At 40.7% G+C, this 23682-nt stretch overlaps 1 protein-coding gene across 4 annotated transcripts in view; it reads left to right on the top strand.

Annotated features, from left to right (window-relative positions):
* Positions 1 to 23682, top strand: part of RELL2 (RELT like 2) — a 435084-nt gene that overhangs the window by 34338 nt on the left and 377064 nt on the right. For all 4 annotated transcript variants that reach the window (XM_063447923.1, XM_063447924.1, XM_063447925.1 and 1 more), the window contains 3 exons: positions 7780 to 7999; positions 9326 to 9385; positions 9482 to 9545. In XM_063447923.1, coding sequence (XP_063303993.1) covers positions 7786 to 7999; positions 9326 to 9385; positions 9482 to 9545 — 338 coding nt within the window. In that variant the 5' untranslated portion in view covers positions 7780 to 7785. The remainder of the gene's footprint in view (positions 1 to 7779; positions 8000 to 9325; positions 9386 to 9481; positions 9546 to 23682) is intronic.

Genomic DNA, 23682 nt, shown 5'->3' with positions numbered 1-23682 from the left:
CTCAAGAAAACGCAGGTTTTCATTGTTGATTTTTGGTGATCTTTTATATGTGGTGGGTTTTATAGGAGTACCCACGGAGTGTTTTAGCGGCTATTTTCTTTAAATTGTACACGAATACAAAAAAGCGCCACCTATTCCACACTTTTGTGTATTTTGAACTTGTTCAGAAATAACATAACCCAGGAATTGTACAGAGGTTTGGTCGAATAAGCATTTCTCTAATTTACAATAAAGACCATTCTGCAACAACCTTTTAAGCACCATCCTAACATGAGTATGATGTGTCTTCAAATCTGGAGAATATACAAGTATGTCATCTAGGTAGACTACAGCACAGACATGCAGTAGATCTCTAAGGACATCGTTTATGAGGTCCTGAAAAACGGCAGGAGCATTACACAATCCAAAAGGCATGACCAGATACTCGTAATGCCCACTACGCGTATTGAACGCCGTTTTCCATTCATCATTCTCCTTAATACGAACAAGGTTATAAGCCCCCCTGAGGTCTAGTTTAGTAAAATATCTAGAACCTTTGACACGATCAAACAATTCGGTAATGAGGGGAATCGGATAGGCATTTTTAATCGTTATATTGTTTAGGGCTCTGTAGTCTATACACGGTCTCAAATCGCCCTCCTTTTTTGCCACAAAAAAGAAACCAGCACCAGCAGGAGAGGAGGACCTTCTAATAAAACCTTTACTTAAGGCCTCTCGTATGTACTCCTCCATGACCTGGTTTTCTTTCTCAGAAAGAGGGTAGACCTTACCCCTAGGAGGCATAGTACCCGGTAATAGGTTTATGGCACAGTCATACTCACGGTGTGGGGGTAGCTTATCTGCCTCCCTTTTTTCGAAAACCAAAGCAAGGTCTGCATACACAGAAGGGACAGAAACAGAAAGCGGTTTAGCCGTGGGCACGTTAAGTAAACAAATGGGACGTACTTGGGCCATACAGTCTCGTTGACAAGATTCCCCCCAGGAGAGTATGTCTAAACAACCCCAATCAAGTACTGGGTTGTGTTTCACTAACCAGGGAAAACCCAGAACTATGGAAGCAGTAGGGGAGTCAATTATTTGGAAGGTTAACCTTTCCTTGTGTAAAGCACCCACACACATCTCTATATCTTGGGTCTCATGGGTCACCAGAGGTCTCTCAAGGGGTCTACCATCTATGGCCTCAACGGCCAAGGGTGTGGCCTTTTGGATCAAAGTCAAGGCTGCGGTTCTGGCAAAGGTCTCATCCATAAGGTTGTCAGCCGCACCTGAATCGATCAAGGCTTTAGTTGTTATGGTGGTTTTATTGACCAAAAGAGAGACCGTAATAAATGGTCTGGAGATGGACACATGAGGGGACAAAGTCATAACACCCGAGGCCGACCCCTCTCTAGGCCTTAGGTGCTGGAGTTTCCCTGTAATTTAGGGCATGTATTACAGTGGTGACCCCTCTTTCCACAATAGAGACATAACCCCTCCCTTCTACGATACGTTCTTTCAGCCTCAGTTAACCCCGTAGCACCCAATTGCATGGGTTCGGGGGATGGTTGCCTAGGAGCGGGTAACGCTAGTAATGCAGTACTGGGTAGAGCAGGTAACACCCGTGTATCCAGCCGTCTTTGACTACGTCTCTCTCTAATGCGGTTATCAATAAGGATTACATAATCTATAATATCATCTAGAAGGACAGGCAGTTCCCTGGATGCTATTTCATCCAGTATGTAAGCGGCCAAACCCTCCTGAAAGGCTGTTACGAGGGCGTCGTTATTCCAAACCACTTCAGCTGCTAGAGTGCGGAATTCGATAGTATAATCCGCTACAGATCTGTTACCCTGTCGAACCCTAAGCAGAGCTTTGCCAGCAGAGGCAACCCTACCGGGTTGATCAAACGTGCGTTTGAATGCGGACAAAAAATCCGCAAAGGACATAGGAGACATATTTTCCCACATGGGGTTTGCCCATGCTAAAGCTCTCCCAGACAGGTGGTTTATCAAAAAGGCAATTTTGGATCTGTCGGTGGGATAGGAACGTGGATTCATCACCAGATGGATGTCAATTTGATTGAGGAAACCACGACACAATGCTGGGTCACCACTATAGCGCTGTGGCGGTGTCATATGGACTACATGGGCAGGAACGGGTACTGGAGTGGCAATGGGTTCGGACACAGCAGCAACCGCCTCCTGGACGGCAGGCTGCAGGTGTGCAGTACGAGCCAGTATGGTCTGCAAAGCTTGAGCAAACTGATCCATACGGTGGTCCAAGCCATCCATTCTAGCCTCCTGATTAACTAGGAGCTGTGGTATGTCAGCAGGTTCCATTATGGCCCTGTTGTAATGTCACGATCCCGGGGAACCCAACACACTAACACACACACAGACACACACACAGAAAGTGTGCTGTACCGGTCCTTAGAGTGGCCGGGCTAAGCACACAAAGAATAGTCAGGAGACAAGCCGAGTAAGGGGAACCAGAAAACAGAATAACGAGAAACAAGCCGAGGTCAAAGGGTAGGAGAAAGTCACAAAGTCAGTATAACAAGCCAGAGGGTACGTAACCAGAAAGCACACGTTCACAATCGATACTATAAAGCAAAGACCACAACAGGGCACAGATAGACAGGAAAGGTAAGTATTTAAATCCTAGCCTGAATCCTGATTGGCTAACCACCAATCAGTATTAACAAACACACGTGGGGGATATCTATACCCCCCACTGTGTTTGTTGCACTGTAGCTTTAACGCCGGGTCACGTGAGTGACCCCGGCGCTTAGATAATAGTGCCGGCTCCCAGCGTGCAGCGTTAGACATGCTGCCGCTGGGAGGAGGAGAGGAGGACGCGAGCGGCGTGTCAGGAGGAGAGGACGCCGCTCGCTTAACGGTAAGGGGAGAGGGGACCGCGGGCGGCGACGGACCGAGGGTGAGTGCTGCGAGAGGATTGCAGCCTCCCCTCACCGCTGCCCGCGGAGCCCTGACACCACTAAGCTCTTTTAATAGCTTTGGGTGTATTCCATCAGGTCCCATTGACTTATTTGTCTTTACTTTTGACAGTTGAAATAGAACCTCTTCCTCTGTAAACTCACGTGTAATAAATGACTCATTTATCCTTTTTCTTAACTGAGGTCCCTTTCCTTCATTTTCATTTGTAAATACCGAACAAAAATATTCATTGAGGCAGTCAGCTAGACCTTTATCCTCATCTACATACCTTCCTTCTTTTGTTTTTAATCTAACTAATCCTTGTTTTACTTTTCTTTTCTCATTTATGTATCTAAAAAAAAGTTTTGTCCCCCTTTTTTACTGACTGTGCTATTTTCTCTTCTGTGTGGGATTTGGAAGCTCTTATAACTTGCTTAGCCTCTTTCTGCCTAATCTTATAGGTCATTCTGTCTTCCTCACTCTGGGTTTTTTTATAATTACTAAATGCTAACTTTTTGTTTTTTACTATTTTGGCCACATCTGCGGAGTACCACAGTGGTTTCTTGAATTTTTTGCTTTTACTGACAAGCCTAATGCAATTTTCTGTTGCCTTCAGTAGTGCAACTTTTAAATAATCCCATTTCTTTTGGACTCCATATAAATTGCTCCAGTCTGATAATGACTCCTTTACACATATTCTAATTTTAGAAAAGTCTGTTTTTCTAAAGTCTAAAACTTTTGTTTTTGTGTGGTGTGACTCAGTCACTGTTCTTATATTAAACCACACTGACTGATGATCACTGGATCCTAAACTTTCACCTACAGTAATATCTGATACCAAATCTCCATTTGTTAACACTAAATCTAGTATGGCCTCTTTACGAGTTGGCTCCTCAACGACTTGTTTTAGAGACAATCCCAGTAGGGAGTTTAGAATATGTGTGCTCCTGGCACAAGTAGCTATTTTTGTTTTCCAATTCACATCAGGAAGATTAAAGTCACCCATGATGATAACTTCCCCCTTCATTGTCATTTTAGCTATTTCTTCAACTAGTAGATTATCTAACTCTTCAATTTGTCCTGGGGGCCTATAAATCACACCTACACGAGTTACTGTGTGATTACCAAATTCTAACGTAACCCAAACGGACTCTATGTTCGCCTCACTAACCTTTATTAGGCTAGATTTTATGCTATCCTTTACATACAGGGCCACCCCTCCCCCTTTCTTGCCTTCCCTGTCTTTTCTATATAAAGAGTACCCTGGTATTGCTATGTCCCAGTCATTTTTCTCATTATACCATGTCTCAGTAACAGCGACTAAATCTACACTATCAGTTGCCATTATTGCCACAAGTTCATGGATCTTATTCCCTAAACTGCGAGCATTTGTAGACATGACTCTAAGCTTATCATTTTTTAACACACTTGCTACAGGCACCTTCTGTCCTTGTTTTGGGGGACAATTGGATTGATGTTTTATCACCCTTTTGCCCCCCCCTCCTAGTTTAAAAACATCCTAGCAAAACCTCTGAACTGCTCACTGAGAACATTTGTTCCCTTTTGAGAAAGATGCAAACCATCTTTTTTGTACAGTTTATTTCCATTCCAAACAGAGCTACCATGAGCAATAAAGCCAAATCCTTGCTCCCGACACCATTCACCAAGCCACAAGTTAAAGTCCCTAATACGCATCCGCCTGTCGTTCTGAGTGTTATGCACAGGCAGAACTTCAGAGAATGACAGTGTGGAAGCAACCTGCCGTATATCATTGGCAAAAACACTAAAAACTTCCTTAACCTCTGAAACCTCATTGCAAGCCAAGTCATTTGTCCCTAAATGGACAAGTACATCCAATTCCCCTTCCTGCTTTGCTTGCTTAACAATATTACAGATACGTCTCCTGTCTCTGTGAGCAGTAGCTCCGGGAAGACACCTCACAAGACCACCATTGTCCATCTCCACACCTCTTATGATCGAATCCCCCAACAACAACTGCTTTCTATTTGGCCTCACCATAGTCTTCAAGCCTCTCTGCACAACACCACTAGCCTCAGTGCCTCTCTGCACAACACCACTAGCCTCAGTGCCTCTCTGCAAAACACCACTAGCCTCAGTGCCTCTCTGCACAACACCACTAGCCTCAGTGCCTCTCTGCACAACACCACTAGCCTCAGTGCCTCTCTGCACAACACCACTAGCCTCAGTGCCTCTCTGCACAACACCACTAGCCTCAGTGCCTCTCTGCACAACACCACTAGCCTCAGTGCCTCTCTGCACAACACCACTAGCCTCAGTGCCTCTCTGCACAACACCACTAGCCTCAGTGCCTCTCTGCACAACACCACTAGCCTCAGTGCCTATCTCCAGGACACCACTACACTCTGAAAGTGCAGAAAATGAATTATGTAGAACAACAGACTGTGCAATATGCCTTTTATCCACAACTCCAAGTCTACCAGATCCTACAGTAATCCATCTGCCATTCCTAGTATGTCTCTGCGGCAATGGCTTTGCAGCAGTTCCAGCCTGAATTTGTTTACCAGATAATTTACAAATCTCAGACTTCAAAAATACAATCTCCTGCCGCAAGATAGAGAACTGTCTACAGATTAGACAACAACCAAACCTCCAAAAAGTGGAACGTGAAACAAATGCAAAGCAACTATTACACTGAACTAAGTCTGCCATTCCAATGAAGCGAATAATTTAAATCAAACAAATTTTACCTTTTTTTTTTTTATTTATCCTCCTGGATACCTCAGATTACCTCCAGTTTATCTCCAGAATATCTCCAACCACACACACACTTAGAAGCAACACTCTCCAGAATATCTCCAACCACACACACACTTAGAAGCAACACTCTCCAGAATATCTCCAACCACACACACACTTAGAAGCAACACTTAGATGAAGCAACCAAGCTCTATTAGCCAAGCTAATGACAACTACCCTTATATACTCCTAAAATCACCTCCCACTAGGAATGTTTAACACCTGGGTAGGCCTCTGCTTATTAGCAAACAATAGCTAATTTAAATAGCAATCAATAGCAAGTAGCTACCTAATCCAATCAAATGCCTTATAATTACCAACAGGAAATCAAACCTTGTGCAGTCAGTAACCTTTTCCTACAGATCAATCTTACCTGTAACAGTAAAAAAGAACTCTTAGCACAGCTCTTAGACAGTTGAAGCTTCTGTAAAACTCTCCAGAATATCTCCAACCACACACACACTTAGAAGCAACACTTAGATGAAGCAACCAAGCTCTATTAGCCAAGCTAATGACAACTACCCTTATATACTCCTAAAATCACCTCCCACTAGGAATGTTTAACACCTGGGTAGGCCTCTGCTTATTAGCAAACAATAGCTAATTTAAATAGCAATCAATAGCAAGTAGCTACCTAATCCAATCAAATGCCTTATAATTACCAACAGGAAATCAAACCTTGTGCAGTCAGTAACCTTTTCCTACAGATGAATCTTACCTGTAACAGTAAAAAAGAACTCTTAGCACAGCTCTTAGACAGTTGAAGCTTCTGTAAATTATGCGCACAAAAAAAACAAACAACAAAAAAAAAACACATTTGCCTGTTTTTTCAGCTAAACGCTTTTAAATAAGACAGATGTCTCAAAATGATGCATGTCCCTATAACTTGTACATCCATTTGTTGGATATTATGTGAAGTTCCAAAGTATTACAGATTATGTGCCAACCTTTGTTTTACAAATCAGGGTCAGGGAAATTTGTACAGATAGTAGGTAAGGAACTAAACTGCCAATAGCAATGTTTACATTTAGTATTTGTAATAAAATCTGCTGGCACTTTTGGAAATTAAGATCCTCTAAATGCAATATATATCTGGGTGAGGACAGTGCTGATTCTGAGAAGAAGGTGGCTTATTTATTAAATGGAATTAGTAACAGATTTCATTAAAGTAACACTGTAAGCACAATAACCACTACAGTTTGCTGTAGTGGTTATGTTGCCAGAAGTGCCTTGGCACCTCCCAGTGAAAGTAGTCAAACCATTTGATAATGGTTTGATTGTTTACCTGTTGTCTAACGGGTGTCACTCCCCACCTCTCTTCTTCCTGTCTGAGAGCTATAAGCTCCTGTTAGGGGTTTCCATTAGTTCCCTTAAGCTTCAGCTAATTGCTTTCATCCAATAGGTTAAGCCCTGCTCGGCCCAGCTTAGCTCAGGAAGAGAGTTTATGGCTTTTAGACCAGAATGGGAAGGGGCAGGAAGTGGTGCCCAGCATTCCCCAGGTAAGAAGCCAAGCTATTAGAAATTAGTTTGACTACTTAGACATATGGGGGCAACAATGCACTCCTGGCAACATAACCAGTGCAATGTACTGTAGTGTTTATGTTGCTTGGAGTATCCCTTTAATTTAATTGCAATCTCATAAAACACAGTCAGGTGAATTTCAAATGTATGGTCAAAAGAGCTAAACTGGAACAATTCTACACCTCACCTATGCTTCAACTTTACTACTCTGGCCTTAAATTTTTTATTAATTTAGAATTCAATTTAAATAAGCCTGTTTAATTTTAATTGTATCACCTGCTGATCTTCAAAATAAGATATACAATGGATATATAATATGCACTTAATTCAATGAACTGTTAAAGAGCAGAGAAAATAAATCTGTTCTGTTAACAAGGATCTCCATTTCTTTTTTTAATTTCCTTTACTACTACTAAGACATAATTAAAGTAACTAAAAAAAACAAGACAAACTGTCTGCAGTATTTTACATGAGAGCGAAAGATCTGTTCATATTGCTGCCCTAAGCTCTTTGGAAATTTGTCTCCAATTTTAGAAACAAGAAGATTCCTTTCCTCTGATTTCAGATTTATATGATGACTGAAATTACCATGGAGGCCGAAACAAACAGTGATGTACCCCAGCAGAACCCATTTATGCTCTTTTTTTTAGTTTTTGTCTTTTTTGGTACTGGACTTATTGGATTCCTAATCTGCCATGTCCTTAAGAAGAAAGGATACCGATGCCGTACGTCCCCTGAGGATCTAGACTCTGACATCAAGGAAGCTCTAAATGAGGAACAAGAAAGTGAGTAGCAGTGCATAGTACAATGTAAATAAATAACCATACCATGTTATGTAGACAAGTGATATTAACATGCAGTTATATGTCCATTATGCAAGGTCATTATTATTATTATGGCTCAGGCCTTTAAGAATAGTAACTGCATAACAAAGACTTTTTTTTTTTTTTTTTTAATAAAATACATTCCCAACCAAATACATAACATATTCCCCAATGCTAATTCTATAATAAGGGTTGTGTATTATTCCTTTGTACAGCTACTCACGCTACTACACATACCACTTACAGCTACCCACACACAGCCTTTCACAGCTATACACACAACACACACAGTCAGCCTTATACATCAAGTATAACACATACCTCACACAAAGCTACTATGCTTACAGCAGCCCTACACAAGACAAACATCCACACCACACATCCACTCAACATTTTAATAAATATTTAAATTACATAACATAAAAAAAACATAACATAGGGGAAGACATTCCTGATGCAGACCCTAATGAAATGGGCTGTGCACGCCTTTGCGTAGCACATGGCGGCTTTACTAGAGTGTGGGCAAATGAGCTGCCCAGGCAGATACAGCAAGAAGCCTTAATACTGGCCAGTCAACCAGACTGCTGTAAAAGCAAGCACTCAGGTAGGACATTGTGATGTCACAATATGGGGTGCGGGGGGACAAATCACATTTTTGCCTAGGGTTGCAAGAATCCTTGTTCCGTCCCTGTCCAGGGCCGATCACTGTGTCGAAAGGCAAGCCTCACCAGTAGCTTTTCACAACCTGGGGTTCTCCATTATCATGAGGGCAGACTCAGAATAACTGCAGCTGAGCGCAATCACGCAGATGTGGGGATATACAAGGCCATGTGCAGCTCTCACTTTGAGCGCTGCACATAACTAATCTGTCAGTCTGGGGTCACTAACTGAGGGAACTTACAGAGGGAACCCTCAAGTATGCACTTGATCCTGGACACCTTGGTGCTCAGACAGATCTAAAAGCAACACAAAAGTCCAATTTCAGTTAATCCAGTAGACTGTATCAAAATGATGTAAAGTATTTTGTATTATTTAGTATTATTTAGCTGTGTTTTATATTAATTGACTTATTTTAAAGGGTTTGTTGCAATGCAAGCCTTCAGAAGCTGTAAGGAGAATGAGTGGGAAAAATACTAGTAATTTTACCTGACCACACACATCACTTTGGTGTAGAGAACCATTAATCCATTATGTTCTGACTGAGTTGCACATGTTAATATTTTATATATATATATATATATGTGTGTATATATATGTGTTTATATATTTTATGTTTTGTAAACACAGATGAAATATCCAATGAGGACACTGTAGAACGTATCGTGAAGTGTATTATTCAAAATGAAGGTTGGTGCTTTTTTATGCTAAGTTGTATATATTATATTATAATTTGTAATATTTTAAGAATGAAGCTTGTTCTTTTCAATTTCCATTGTGTTTTAGCCAACACAGAAGCACTTAAGCAGATGCTGGGAGAAAATGAAGGAGAGGCACTCCCTGCCCCCAGGTGAGATGGCAGCAGTCTTAAAATTTTTATTTTTATGTGATATAAGTTATCTCAAGCAATGCTACAAGGTATGTGTGTTATGTCTGTAAATTGGATTTGTATGTTTACTTTTTTGCGACCCATTTAATTAATATTTGTAAACTGGACTGAAAATAAGGAATCATCAACCCTTTTCCCTCTCAAGTTGCTAAGCACAAGTGATCAAACTTAAATATTGCAACATTATATTCTTCGAGTTCTATTTAAAAGATGTAGCACATGTTTTTTTAAATGGATCCTTGGGAAACGCTGAACCTCCCTCCAAGCATGTTAGTTGAGTTCCATTGTATCCGTGGAAGCACAACATGTCTAATTAGTGATATATGAGGAATGTTTTGGAACACAGATCTAGACAGCAATACAGGAAATAGGAGTATGCCAGCTGTTTACTGTAGACAAGATGCTGTTATTCTATAATTATAACTAAAATATTGCGATTGTTTCATAATCAGGAAATGCCTCCCACAGTGTGTAAACTGAGATCGCTGAAAAAAAATGTAACATGGGTATGCATTACTGCATTGTAAATAGTGAAGTTGGTTATGTTCTTGTTTTATACAGCATTAAATGTCAAATCATTTTTGTAAACACATCAAATTGTAATTTGTAAATTGTTTTGATCACTAGCTGAATAATGTACTGCAAATGCAGATATTCGGGGTCACAATGATTAGTTTTCCTGACATAGGTATTAATTCAGGAATTAGTAGCATTTGTTAATAAAAACATACATTTTACCTAATTAGAGAAATTATCAGTGGCCAATTGCTATAAAAGGTATGGGATACAAAATCAGCATGACATTTTCAAAATCATCACAATCGACATAATGTCTATTTAGAATATCCAGTTATCCAGGGACTTCATTTATTGCCAGATTATACTGCTCTATTGCAGTGATTTTCCTCTCACTCGCGAAACAATCTACTTTTTCTTTTACTTATACCACTTATTCCACCCTGAGGCCTCTTTGCTACTAATAGTTCCCTTGTCTACTCATAAACTTGTCCCATTCCACAAGATGCAGCCACTAATACAACGGTGAAAATAGGCATCATCAGAAGACGCTTGCAAGACATTGTTAAAAAAAATATTACACAACAGTACACCTTTGTTAGTACTCAAGCCTCACCTCTTTCCCATGGTACTGTGGAAAAAGCATCTCCCTTTCTTTGCTCAGAATTAACTTGCCACCTTGATTATGTGCAAATGTATTAATTCTTTCTTATCCACACAATCCCAATTATATACCAACCTTATTTCACGTTATCTCTGATTCTTCAAGATAAATAATATTTATTGATATTACACATGTCCAATTCCGATGCTACTAAAATCTGTAGTTCATTCTCTGTTCTTCCTTGTTACAATCTTCTAATAGACACTATTTTTATACCATTTCCCTTTGCTCACCCGCTATTCTTATATGACTGCTTAAAATGAAACCCCCACTGCTCTGGAATTTGACATTTGAATTGCAACTATAAATTGTGTAAGCCTTTTATGTCATGCTCTATTTTCATTCACATTAACATTGGAGATTTAACAAATAACATTACGATTCTGTTCAGGTCAGGCACAGCCAAAGCATACATTGCAGATGAAAATGAGAAATGTAAACATTGTTTAATTTTTCTATTTCTCTGTATGGTTTCTGTATGCTAGCTGCAAGGTGCACAGCTGATAGCTGCTGGGTACACAGCTCATAGCTGAAAATTAAAATGGAGCTAAGATGGAGGCATCTAGTTGCAGGATTAAGAGGTATTGACTTCTAATCGAATTTCATTTCTCATATACTGCAAATACATATTTATTAAATATATAGTATAGGAAATCCTATATGTATCAGCTTGAACGGCGTGATGACGTAAGGTGCGCGCGCGCGTCCTGTGGTCGAGCCCAGCTTTCGATGGCGGCTACCCCATTTAATCTCTGAGTAACTCCGAGCAAGCTACTAAATTTGATTCCCTACCCCACTCTCGAACAGATGAATCCTAACCTATTAACCCACATACCTCCTTCCCTTCAGGGAGGAGAGGTGAGAGGCACGGCGGAGGACACAGGAAGTAGTGTTCCCCTTGAGGCAGTGAGGTGCGGTGGCGGATGTGAGAAGAAGCATTTATCACAAGACAGTGAGGCACAGCGGTGGACACGAGGAAAAGCAAGTACCACAAGTAAGAGACTTGCCGTGTGCCGCAAGTGCAGTGAATACCAAGAGGAATCTAGCCTGTGTAAAGCACAAGACTGTGGATGGTGGTGATGATCAATGCGTTCCTTAGATTAATACACTAGTACTGTGAATAGCTCATTTGGAGCATTAAGTTTTGGGAAAGGGAGGAGGTAAGAAGAAGGATAAAGAAAGAAAAAGGGAGAAAGGGAGAGAAGAAAAACTAAAGGGATTCTAAGTTTCTTGTATATAGTGTAACTCTTTTGGGTGAATATCTTGTAAATTACTTTGTCCAAATAATATTGTGAGAGAGAAAAGAGAGAAAAGGAAAATTAACTAAGAGAGAGGGGAAGAGAAGAGGAAGACTAGAAAAGGAGACAAAAAGAGAGGAAAAAGAAAAGGAAAAAGGGGAAGAGAAAGGGGAAAAAAGAGAGAGAGGAAAAAAAAAAGCAAAGTAAAAAAAAAAGAATAAAAAAGGGGGAAAGAGAGGGGGAGACCCCTGCCAAAAAATGCTGTTCATGGGTAAATGGAAAATAGCCCTACACAGGACATTCTCTGACACGGAATGGGAGAAGATCTGCCACCTCACGTACCACTGTTCATTCTATAGCCGAACACAAGAGACTGCCTTTAAGCTCTTGACCAATTGGTACCACACACCAAATCTCTTACAACCCAGACCATTCTAACATATTCTGGAGATGTGAAAAGGAGTTAGGCACCACCCTGCACTTATGGTGGGACTGTGAGATTATTAGACCATACTGGGTGGGAATCCACAGCATGTTAGAGGAGTTATCTGATGCACCACCCCTCCTAGACCTGGCAGCGATGCTCTTCCATCACACGACTTTCCCTAGAGCCAAATATAAGAAATCTATGACCATAAGGATTTTAAACGTAGCCAGACAAGTTCTCCCACAGTACTGGAAGCAGACAGTTACCCCCACCCCCCTACAGACATGGTTCAATCAAATTGAAGCCCTAAAAGCGATAGAAGAACTAACAATGAGCACCACCCACACCCCTGCAGCCTATAGCGAGACTTGGACACACTGGATCCTGAACACAACTAAGGAAGACTTTGCTCTTAAACTCCAATACCGACAGGACGACTAGGACTGACAGACCCAACCCCCTCCTCCTTTCTCTCTTCCCTCTATCCTTCCTCTCAGTTAAACTCGACACTTACACGCCTCTGCGGGACGATGTCCCGACATGCTCCTATGCTAGCAAGACACTTTTCCCCATAACGGAAACCACAAAGACATGTGAGTGGTGCATGTCCATACAGAAGCGGCTGGAAGCCAACATCACATCCAGCAGAGATTGTTCAGCACCCATACTAGAGACACGATAAGCAGGCGGGAGTGGAACAACACACCGCGATAGACACTATAGTCGAGACATGGGGTGAGAATGGGAAAGTCCCACTCACCTACAGCTGTACAGCTGGCAAACACTTGAGACACAACCCTAGACAAGACATGAGACCTCCAGACTGGTCGACGCACCCTCACACTCGTTAGCACCCAGAAACCAGCTTGTCAAGATGAGCGACACACCGCCTCGAATACCTTAGGTGACCAGTGGGACACAGTGATGTATTTATGTTATTGAGCCAATGTCATACAATTGAAGCAATATGCTGAAAATGGGGCCTGCGAGCCCACATGGTACTTAACCACCACCTTTCTTCTGCTATTCCTGTTTGAGAAAACTATAAAAGGTGAAAGGGGAGGCGGCGCCACAGGTGGAAAAAAAACCTGATTAGTTGCAAGACCCTATATAAGAGAAAATACATATAAGGTGAAAAAAAACAAAATGAGTTTGAAATATGGATAATGAATAATGGATAAATATGGATAATGAATAATAATCAAGAGTTCAAAGAGTAAGTCCAGAAGAGTCTATGCCTGATAAATTCAGCAAAAAAGTCCAAATGAAACCTTGTATAAGAAGCTAATCACAATCTTGTCAGGGGAAGTATTCCTCAGTAACATATGGGCATGGGCTATTCGTTAAATCCGTATGAAAAAATTAAAAGACCGCAAATAATGGTGCAGTATATCCCAACAGGTACTAAGTACTATTTTTAGCGGTCTATATGGTCCTTCTCACGTTTTCCATAGCTATAAGACTAGCTCTAGTGTGGATGGCATACAGTGGTACAATCCCCACTTATGGGATACGTGAAGTTTTGTAGTAGATGGATATCTTGTTGGTATAAGGACCATATGAAATATAAAAGAAACAATAATAGTGTTTATTGTATAAAAGCCAAAGGTTAAATAAAAAAATACCAAGTGGTTACGCACATTTTATTGAGCAGGCAGGCTGCTCAATGGATAAAGCTTGAGTGGTATAATCCCCACCAAGGATTCTTTGGAGTCAAATTCTCACTGGAACAATAAAAACTCTGGTGCCAGGTAAAAATAAATAAAAGTGTAAAATGGCTGACTCACAAGTTGAAAGTGGCCAAAATACCTTTAATAAAATACAGTAATTAAAATACCACAATGTGGGGGGCAGAGCCAGCCACTGAACGAAGCAGTCGCACATGTCAGGAGCTCCCGAGAGAGATTTGATTTTTGCAGCCTAATTGCTACTAAAACGCCTCTGAACCCCTTGCAAACTATATTATCACTATGGGGAAGAAATCCAAAATCCGCAGGATTGAAGCGACTCCCACCTCCCAAGATATCGGGACCCTGCTCCGCGTTACAACTTCGCAGAGGCCTGCTAAGATGGCGCCCGCGCGGGCAGACTCGGACCTCGCCTCGGAAGACAGTGATCACGACGATTCCAGCTACTACGCTGATCGAGGGGAGCCCAGTAAAAGTTCACCCCACCGTGAATATGATCCGAAGCCTGTGAGGGTGAGCAAAGCTGCCCAACCAGACCACGCTCCTGCCAGTAAAGCAGATATTCAAAACATGATGGCAGAGTTGAAGGCCTACTTCTCAGCCGATATAGCTCTGGTGCGAGAAGATATGGGAGGCATAACAGCGCGCTTGCGGGCGCTAGAGGAGGCTGACGCTGCCTCGACAAGCAAACAAGGGGCTCTGCAAGCTGAGATGGAAAATCTGAAGCAAACCAACCATGCAATGGAAGGACGGCTTGCTGTGCTGGAGGATGCTAGGCGGCAACGTAACATGCGGGTCCGTGGCATCCCCGAGAACATCGGGGAGGACGAAGTACCTCATTACCTCCGCAGAATGTGGAGCTCTATGCTTCCACCGGCTAAAGCCAAGACCATACATCTGGACTACCAGTACCGAGTCCCGAAATCACCTAAAGCTCCAGCTGGGGTTCCAAGGGATTTACTGCTGTGTTTTCAATCGCTCCACTGCAAGCAACTTATCTCAGCCATGACAAGAACTGCATCCACTTACCATTTTGAAGGCTCGGACCTGGCCTTCTTCGCAGACCTTTCAAGGTCCACAATGACCTGGAGGCACTCGCTACAACCAGTGACTAAGCTGTTAAGGGAGAAGGATGTCAGGTACCACTGGGGACCGGGTCGCAAACTGACCATATTGCACGCGGAGAAGAGAATGCAGTTAACACACATATCGGAATGCTGGACGCATCTTCAGAGAACTGGACTTACCAGCACCAGTCCTCACCCAGAGATCGGTGGCAACAGCCTTAAGGGCGTCCTCCGCTCCAGCATGGGAAGTTAATAATATCCAGCCCTTCTACCCCAAGCCGAATCGGGTGGCGCGGACGCAGATGTCTTCAGGCACCTAAACATTGCAAGGCGCAACAAAGAATGGTCGCTGTAAACCTGGGACTTTATCCTGTTGCTTAGTCTATAACAGCAATTTAAAATTTAGCTACTACACTTTATGTCAGGTTTGATTTCTGCTTTATTAATTCTATTTTATTTTTTATGTTCCCGGCTGAATTAAGCTAGCTGACGTGGCCTTACCTCTATTGGAAGCCGTGACACACACCCGCACAGCTACCCATTAAGCCATAGCATTATTGTTAAAGTTTTTCTTTTAAATGTGTTTCTTAAATTACGTTCCTGCAGCTGAGCACTGACGGGAATTGTTAAATACTAGGCTGTTTATCACTGCAACTATCAGCACTCTCTCGAGAATCCAATACCCCCCAGCAAGCAATGATCATAAATCACCAGTTAACGCTGATATATACTAATAAGTGCAAAGTAGCCTTCACCAAGCTCAGCCAGACGAGATCTGCTATGAAAATGTATAAGCACAAACGTTCTAAATGAGTCTGCCATTATTCATGCATGCATTTAAAAAATGTAGCTCAATATGCTGTATAACTCTGTATAATTATTTTACGCTACAATAAAAAATATTAAAAAAAAAATACCACAATGTGTTTCTCCCTTTAGGGCTTTCTCAAGTGGATAAAAAGTGGCCTGCGTGCCTCCTTGTTTTTGATACATGCTTGATACCTCAGTTTAATGTCAAGAACTGAAAACTGATAAAAATTATATTTACCAAAAAAAAAAGGGGAGGGAGAGGAAAAGAAAAGAGAGAGAACAAAAAGAAAAGGAAAAAATTAAAATAAAGAAACAACCAAAAAAACAAAACAAGGGAAGAAAAACTAAACAAGAACAGGGAATCACAATGGCTCCCAAAAAAGAAAAAAAATCCTCATTCCATCCCTGACGAAAACAAATCTATTAACCCATTCTGTTCTCCTAAAACTCACGAAACATATAAAATAATTCAAAGAAAATCTTCAGAACCTAACAAAGATCAAATAGGCTACTCTGATGTAACATCACATGATGAAGAGCATACGTCCAATCCACCTCTTTCTCATGATTCCTTACTATTAATGATGGACAATCTATATACAAAAATAAAAAAATATTTAGATTCGAACACATTGGAACTAAAAAAATTAAGTATCTTCTATAACTCAGAAACTATAACAACAAGCAGATCTTCTAATGAAATTTCTAAATGATTTTATGGAAATTCAAACTGAGAATCTTCAATTTAAATCTAAAATTCAATCTCTGGAACTAAAGATATCAGACTTGGAAGACAAACCAAGGAGAAACAAAAATCAACAACTTGAAATGTAGTTAATAGATCTTTTTTCCACAATAACATATTTATCCTCGTATGGGGAACATCCCTTAGAGAGATATCACAGGTTAAGGAACCCAAAAGAAATATCAGCTCCAAGAGATACTATAGTGAGATTTGCAAATTATCATTTGAAAGATACAATCATGAAATAAATCAGGAAAAATCCACTTAAACATGAAAAATATAAAGATATACATTTCTCAGATATCTCAGCAGCTACCTTAGAAGCAGAAGGCGGTTCCATGACTTAAAATTACTTTTAAGAAAAAAGAAGATAAGTTATCAATGGGGATTTCCAACTAGATTAATATTAAAACATGAAGAAAGACTACACATTTTTTTGAATCCTGTAAAAGCAAGGGAACAAATGATAAAATGGAATCTCTTTATAAAATCTAACAGAGACAATTTAAAAGAAAAGGAAAGATAATTTTTTTTATATATATATATAATATAAAAATCTGATGTCAAATAAAGGAAGAGACAATGTGAGAATGACTGAGGGAAGGGAAAGAGGTGATAGAGAGGGGGGCAGAGCCAAGCAACCAAGCAGCCCTGACGTGTTGGGCAAGAGCTCCCACGTCTGGGAACAAAAAACGGGGCTTCTCGCCCAGCCATCAAGACCCACGAGCCGCAGACCACGAGAATCGGAACCGGGTTGGGCTACCGCATCAAACGGTGCCTCTCTCGAGCTTCAAATCAGCCTGACAGATAAGCCGAGGTTTGCGGCCTACCAGACGTTGAGCCGCGGAGAGACGGCCGCTCTCCGGGCACGAAAGCAATAAGTGGGACCCCAGTAAATCACCTTCCCCCCCCCTCACTACCCACGTAGGTCTCAACTACGTTTAATCTCTAAAAGCATACAAGTTTACTCAAACTGTCTAATTTTACTTCATGTACTCTCTAAAAAATATTGTGCTGTTAAAGGACCACTCTAGGCACCCAGACCACTTCAGCTTAATGAGGTGGTCTGGGTGCCAGGTCCTTCTAGGGTTAACCCATTTTTTCATAAACATAGCAGTTTCAGAGAAACTGCTATGTTTGTGAATGGGTTAAGCCTTCCCCCTATGTCCTCTAGTGGCTGTCTCATTGACAGCCGCTAGAGGCGCTTGCGTGCTTCTCACTGTGATTTTCACAGTGAGAGCACGCCAGCGTCCATAGGAAAGCATTGAGAATGCTTTCCTATGTGACCGGCTGAATGCGCGCGCAGCTCTTGCCGCGCGTGCGCATTCAGCCGACGGGGAGGAGAAGAGGCGGGTCGGAGGAGGAGAGCAGGAGGAGATCTCTCCGCCCAGCGCTGGAAAAAGGTAAGTTTTTACCCCTTTCCCCTTTCCAGAGCCGGGTGGGGGCACCCTCAGGGCACTCTAGTGCCAGGAAAACGAGTATGTTTTCCTGGCACTAGAGTGGTCCTTTAATGCTTGCCATGTTACCGAATATCTTGTGTTAATCTATTGGCTTATATCTGCGTTTGTGGCACTATAAACGTGTCTGTAATTCTGAGCACTACAAAAATAAAGAATTTAAAAAAAAAAAAGAGGTGATAGAGAATGAGAAAGAAGTAAAGGGGGAAGATCTCACTGAAAATTCCATCTAAAAATAATACAGCCTCAAATTATACTTATATGAAGTGTAGATAAGGTTGTATGTAATTCAATAGACAAAATTCCTCCTCTTCCCCTCTCCCTAATGAAATCTAATAAAAATCTCATTTATTCTATTCAAATTTTTGTATGATAGTAATACTTTAATTAAATGTATATTTAAACTAATGGATAAAATAATACACATTACATTTAAAGATAAAGATTTCAAAAGATCACTTTGTTTTGTATGCATATAATATTACGTTTTTTCAAATTATATCACTATTAGATATCTAAGAGGTTTTTGATAGTGCACTTAAATATGTAAAAGTAAATACACAAGTAAATGAATATTGAAGGAATAAAAATGTATTATAATATTATGGGTATATTTGAATAAGAAGATTGAAAGAAAATCATTGATATTTTATATACATTAGTAAACATATATTGCTCCAATCAGTCTCCATCAAAATTTCTTGAAAAACTAATGAACAGAATGGATCAAATAATTCAAGGTATTTTAATGCTAGGAGGGGATTTTAATTGTGCTCCTGGCGTTGGATTGGATAAAAAATGACCATCTAATGCGAGAACAGATTTGCAATCTAAATCCGCTGCAAATCTACTTCAGGATTTTTTCTCAAAAAACTCACTATATGACATCTGGAGAGTATTACAACCCCAAGAACGAAACTATACATTTTTTTCAAAGGTACACTGTTCATATTCAAGAATAGATCTATTAGTTACTAAACAACAAACGTTACATAAATGTACTTCCTCAAGGATTGGATCAATAACATGGTCGGTCTGATCACACATACATATTTTTAAAAATTGAGAATAATAGAGAATATTCTCCTCAAACAACATGGAGACTGAATGAATCATTATGCTCTCCTGGACAGGATATAAATAGGTTGAAAAAGCAAAATGAGTTTGTTGAAATTAATGATAATGGAGAGACTTAAATATTTCTATTTGGGGATCATTATTGATAAAACTCGGATCTTATGTAAAAAAGAAACGCGGATAATGCATATCAAAGCTTTACATATTATTAACTAAATTAGAGAAAATAAACAAAGAAAATCCAAATTTAAATACTCTGGAAAATATAATACAAATTCAAAATTTAATTAAAATCAAATAATAACAAGATTGACAAACTTCTCTCCAATAAATTAAAATCTAAAAAGAAAATCAATTGAATATGTAAAATAAAAGTAGGAGAAGAAACTATTTTATGTCCTAAGCAGATTGGAGAGGCATTCAGATCCTACTACTAGTCACTATGCAAACTGGAAATTGGAAATAAAGAAGTAATAAGTGAAACTATAATCAAAGAGTTTCATAGGAAATGTAAATTACCCAAAATCAAACCAAATAAGTTAGAACAAATAAATAAACCTATCTCTATGTTTGAGATTCAAAATAAAATGGCTGAAAAACGCCAAAGCACCTGGACCAGATGGATTCTCATGATCTATTTTAAAACATTTGATAAAGTAGTTTACCAATTTTTACAATGATTATATATTGAATTCTCAAATAGTAAACATATTCCACAGGAATTACTTCAGGCAATGTTCTCCCAATCCCCAAGCCTGGAAAGGACCGTGACACCTTGTCGAATTATAGACCTATTTCTCTGATAAACCTTGACATAAAAATATTTTCAAAAATATTGGCAGAAAGAGTGAAAAAGGTAATCCCTGAAATCATTCATAAAGATCAAACAGGTTTTGTGTCAGGTAGGGATATTGCTGATAATACTCATAAAATCTTAAATATAATGGATCATCTAAAAATACAAAATATACAATCAGTCTTTATAGCGTTAGATGCAGAAAAATCATTCGACAGGGTGAACTGGAAATTTTTGGGCTTGGTGATGGAGAACTTTGGCCTGACAGGATTTTTTAAAGAAAGTACAATGTCATTATATACAAACCCACAAGCTAGAGTCATATGTCCTGGTATGATATCTGATTGGTTCGATATTCGGAATGGCACCAGACAAGGTTGCCCTCTGGCACCACTCCTTTATGTATTAGTTATGGAACCTCTACTAGCGGCAATTAGACAAAATTATAAAATTGAAGGGCTGCAGATCCATTCAGAACATCATAAAATTACTCTATATGAGGATGATGTTATTCTAACTCTCTCTAATCCAATAAATTCAATTACAAATTTATTGAAATTAATTTCAGATTTTGGAAATTATTCTGGCTACAAATTAAATATGAATAAAACACAAATATTAACCTTCAAAATGTAAGGTATTTAAAAGAAACGTTTAAATGGAATTGTTATAATGATAAGATAGATTATCTAGGAATTCTAAATATATCAAATATAAATAAAATTGTAGAAGTAAATTATAAGAAACTTTTATGATCATTTAAAGACATTTATTTTAAATTGGAAGTGGCTAGAAATCTCCTGGATGGGACGTATGAATACGGTCTCGGCATGCGTAATACCAAAATTAATCTACTTGTTTCGATCCATGCCAATAAGTGTACCATGCTCAATACTCCATCAATTCAAAAAAATGTTTATGAAATTCATTTAGGGGAACAAAATACCCAGAGTTTCATACAATACACTTACTAAAAGAGTGAATAAATGCAGAACAAATCTTCCTGACATAATAGAATTACATGATTGTACCATGCTTACTCACTTTTTGAAATGGGACAATTCTATTAATCCTGATCCCAGCTGGAAAAATATGGAAACAAAAAGTAATACTCTATTTAAATTAGCTTGGATTGGTTCTGAACATTATAAAAAAAAATAATAATTATTAAATAAAATTGTAAATGAAACAATTACCACTCCTAAATTATTTAAAAATAAATTGGGCATGTGTAATGAATTAATCCCCTCTGCACCAATTGAAGTTATTCAATTCTATATCGGCAATACAGGCATCAAAATGGATAGAAAATAATATCTACAAAATATAACTCAAATTGCTTCCTTGGAAGAAATTAAATCATTTATAGATATTCAAATTCAATTGTGATTGCCCAATCAAGAATGGTACTATTATGTTAGAATAAGACACTTATTAAATACCTTATACTTCACTGACTCACACATTAAATGACAGACCCATACTCACTGATACACACATTCACTCAAATACACTCACTGGCAGACACACACACTTACTAGCAGAGATGCACCCACATTCATTCACAGACACACATTCACTGACAGACACACACATTCACTGACAGACCTACACTGACAGACACACACACATTCACTCACAGACACACACTGAGAGAGACGCACATTCACTAAAAGACACACACTGACAGACACACACATTCACCAACAGACTTACACTGACAGCCATATACACATGTTCACTGACTCACACATTAAATGACAGACACACACTAACCGATACACACATTCACTCACAGACACTCGCTGGCAGACACACACGTTCACTGACAGACTTACACTGACAGACACACACCTTCACTGAGAAACACACACACACATTCACTGATGGACACACATTCCCTTACACACATACACACATTCACTGACACCCGATGAAACTGACACATTCACACACATTGTCTCACACACTCACAAATTATTATTTTTCTTTTTTTAATTTAAATTCCTTACCTTAATAATGTAATATTCTTTATCTGGTGGTTCAGTGCGGTTTATGTCCCTGGAGTCTAGTATTTCTGCTGGGATCATTGGCCAGCTGCACAGGCTCCTGTTGAGCAGGAAGAACACAAAGGACATTGCTCCCGAGCAGCCGTTAAAGTCATGAGGGTACTTAGGTGGCCAGACTAACAGGGCATCTGCCAGGGAGTTTGGGGGGGCACCTTCCGGAAAGTGCTGCCCAAGGCAAATGCCTTGTTAGCCTTGCTGAAATACAGCCCTGCCTGTATAGTTGCAACTCTTCCAACACTCCTTCAAAGTCACTGGAGTCTTCCAACACCCATACACCCAACCCCCAGCAAAATTTTTAACAGGTTTCTGATAACATACACAATAAAACTTTACAATCCTTTTTTTGTTATTTCTTATTCGAATATACAATAGTAAGCAAAAGTAGAGCATAGGAAACAACAGCTATATATTCCAGTATATAGCTCTCAAAATGTGTATAATTACCCCCTGATTATCTCTCATTAGATATAAGCAGTGTGCTAGTATTGCCCTGCATTTAAAAAAACACCATTAGTATTAAGAACAATTTGGGGGCGGGGCCTGACAGCCAAGATGGCCGGTCGCACATTCTAAGAGCTCCAACAATGCAGAGCACAAACAAGCGACTACCGACCAGCCCATTAACGCAGGCAGCACACAGTGACCAGAACCCATCTTATGAAGGCCCGAGGAACAGAATAATATCGGTCCGGCACCGATCCGAAGCGGAGGGGCCCGCACCGACCATGCGGCCTGCATTGGAGCGGAGCCTGAAGACCGGGGGAGGAGGCCGATCCCCTAGTACGAGACCTGCACACAAGCCTAGACACAGCATAGCCCTGCTGCCGCCCCCTCTGGACCGGCAGGGGATATCCCGGTCCTCGATGGGGGCGAATACCCCCGCAACAACACGTGACCAAGCGACGGCCCCTAAAGCAAGAAGGGCCTGTCTGGGCCCAGACAAGATGGCGGCACAGACACGGCCTACTACAAAACGCTTGCAAATCAAGCCTCCCAGGCACATATGGGAGTTCTATGACCAGATCTGCGGCAGCCTCTGGGCCAAGCTCCATGCCCAGAAATGGTCATTCAGGAGGGCGATGAGAGAGGTGGAAGCTTGGATCCGCCCGGCAACCCGGCAATACCTCAGCGGGAATGCCCTGAGCACCCCCAGAGCAGCTCTCGGACAGCGCCAGAGGACAGCACGGCGGGAAACAGCACAAGGTAATGGGGGCCCCAGCAAGCGCATCCCCACGCCTCAGAGAGGGACCTGCCAACACGCACGACTCACCAGCACTTCAGCGGCCCCAACAACCCTCACCCAGCAAGGCGCAACTCCGCACCTGAAAGCTTGTGGCATCGGCGGTAACGATGACCGGGAGGCAGTGAGGCTTGCTACCAGCGGGAGACACAGGCGGGGAGCCCCTCCACAGCACACGAAAGGGAGGATGCTGATCCAGGAGGCCCACACAACCCGCCAACGACCTAGCAGAACAGGCGTCGGCTGACAGCGGAAGACTCTGCAGACTGAGGCCTAGACACCTCTACCAGGCACTGAAAGGCTC

Source organism: Pelobates fuscus, chromosome 3 (genome assembly GCF_036172605.1).
Source record: "Pelobates fuscus isolate aPelFus1 chromosome 3, aPelFus1.pri, whole genome shotgun sequence".
NCBI classification, from domain to species: Eukaryota; Metazoa; Chordata; class Amphibia; order Anura; family Pelobatidae; genus Pelobates; species Pelobates fuscus.
This window is presented reverse-complemented; position numbering and strand designations above follow the sequence as displayed.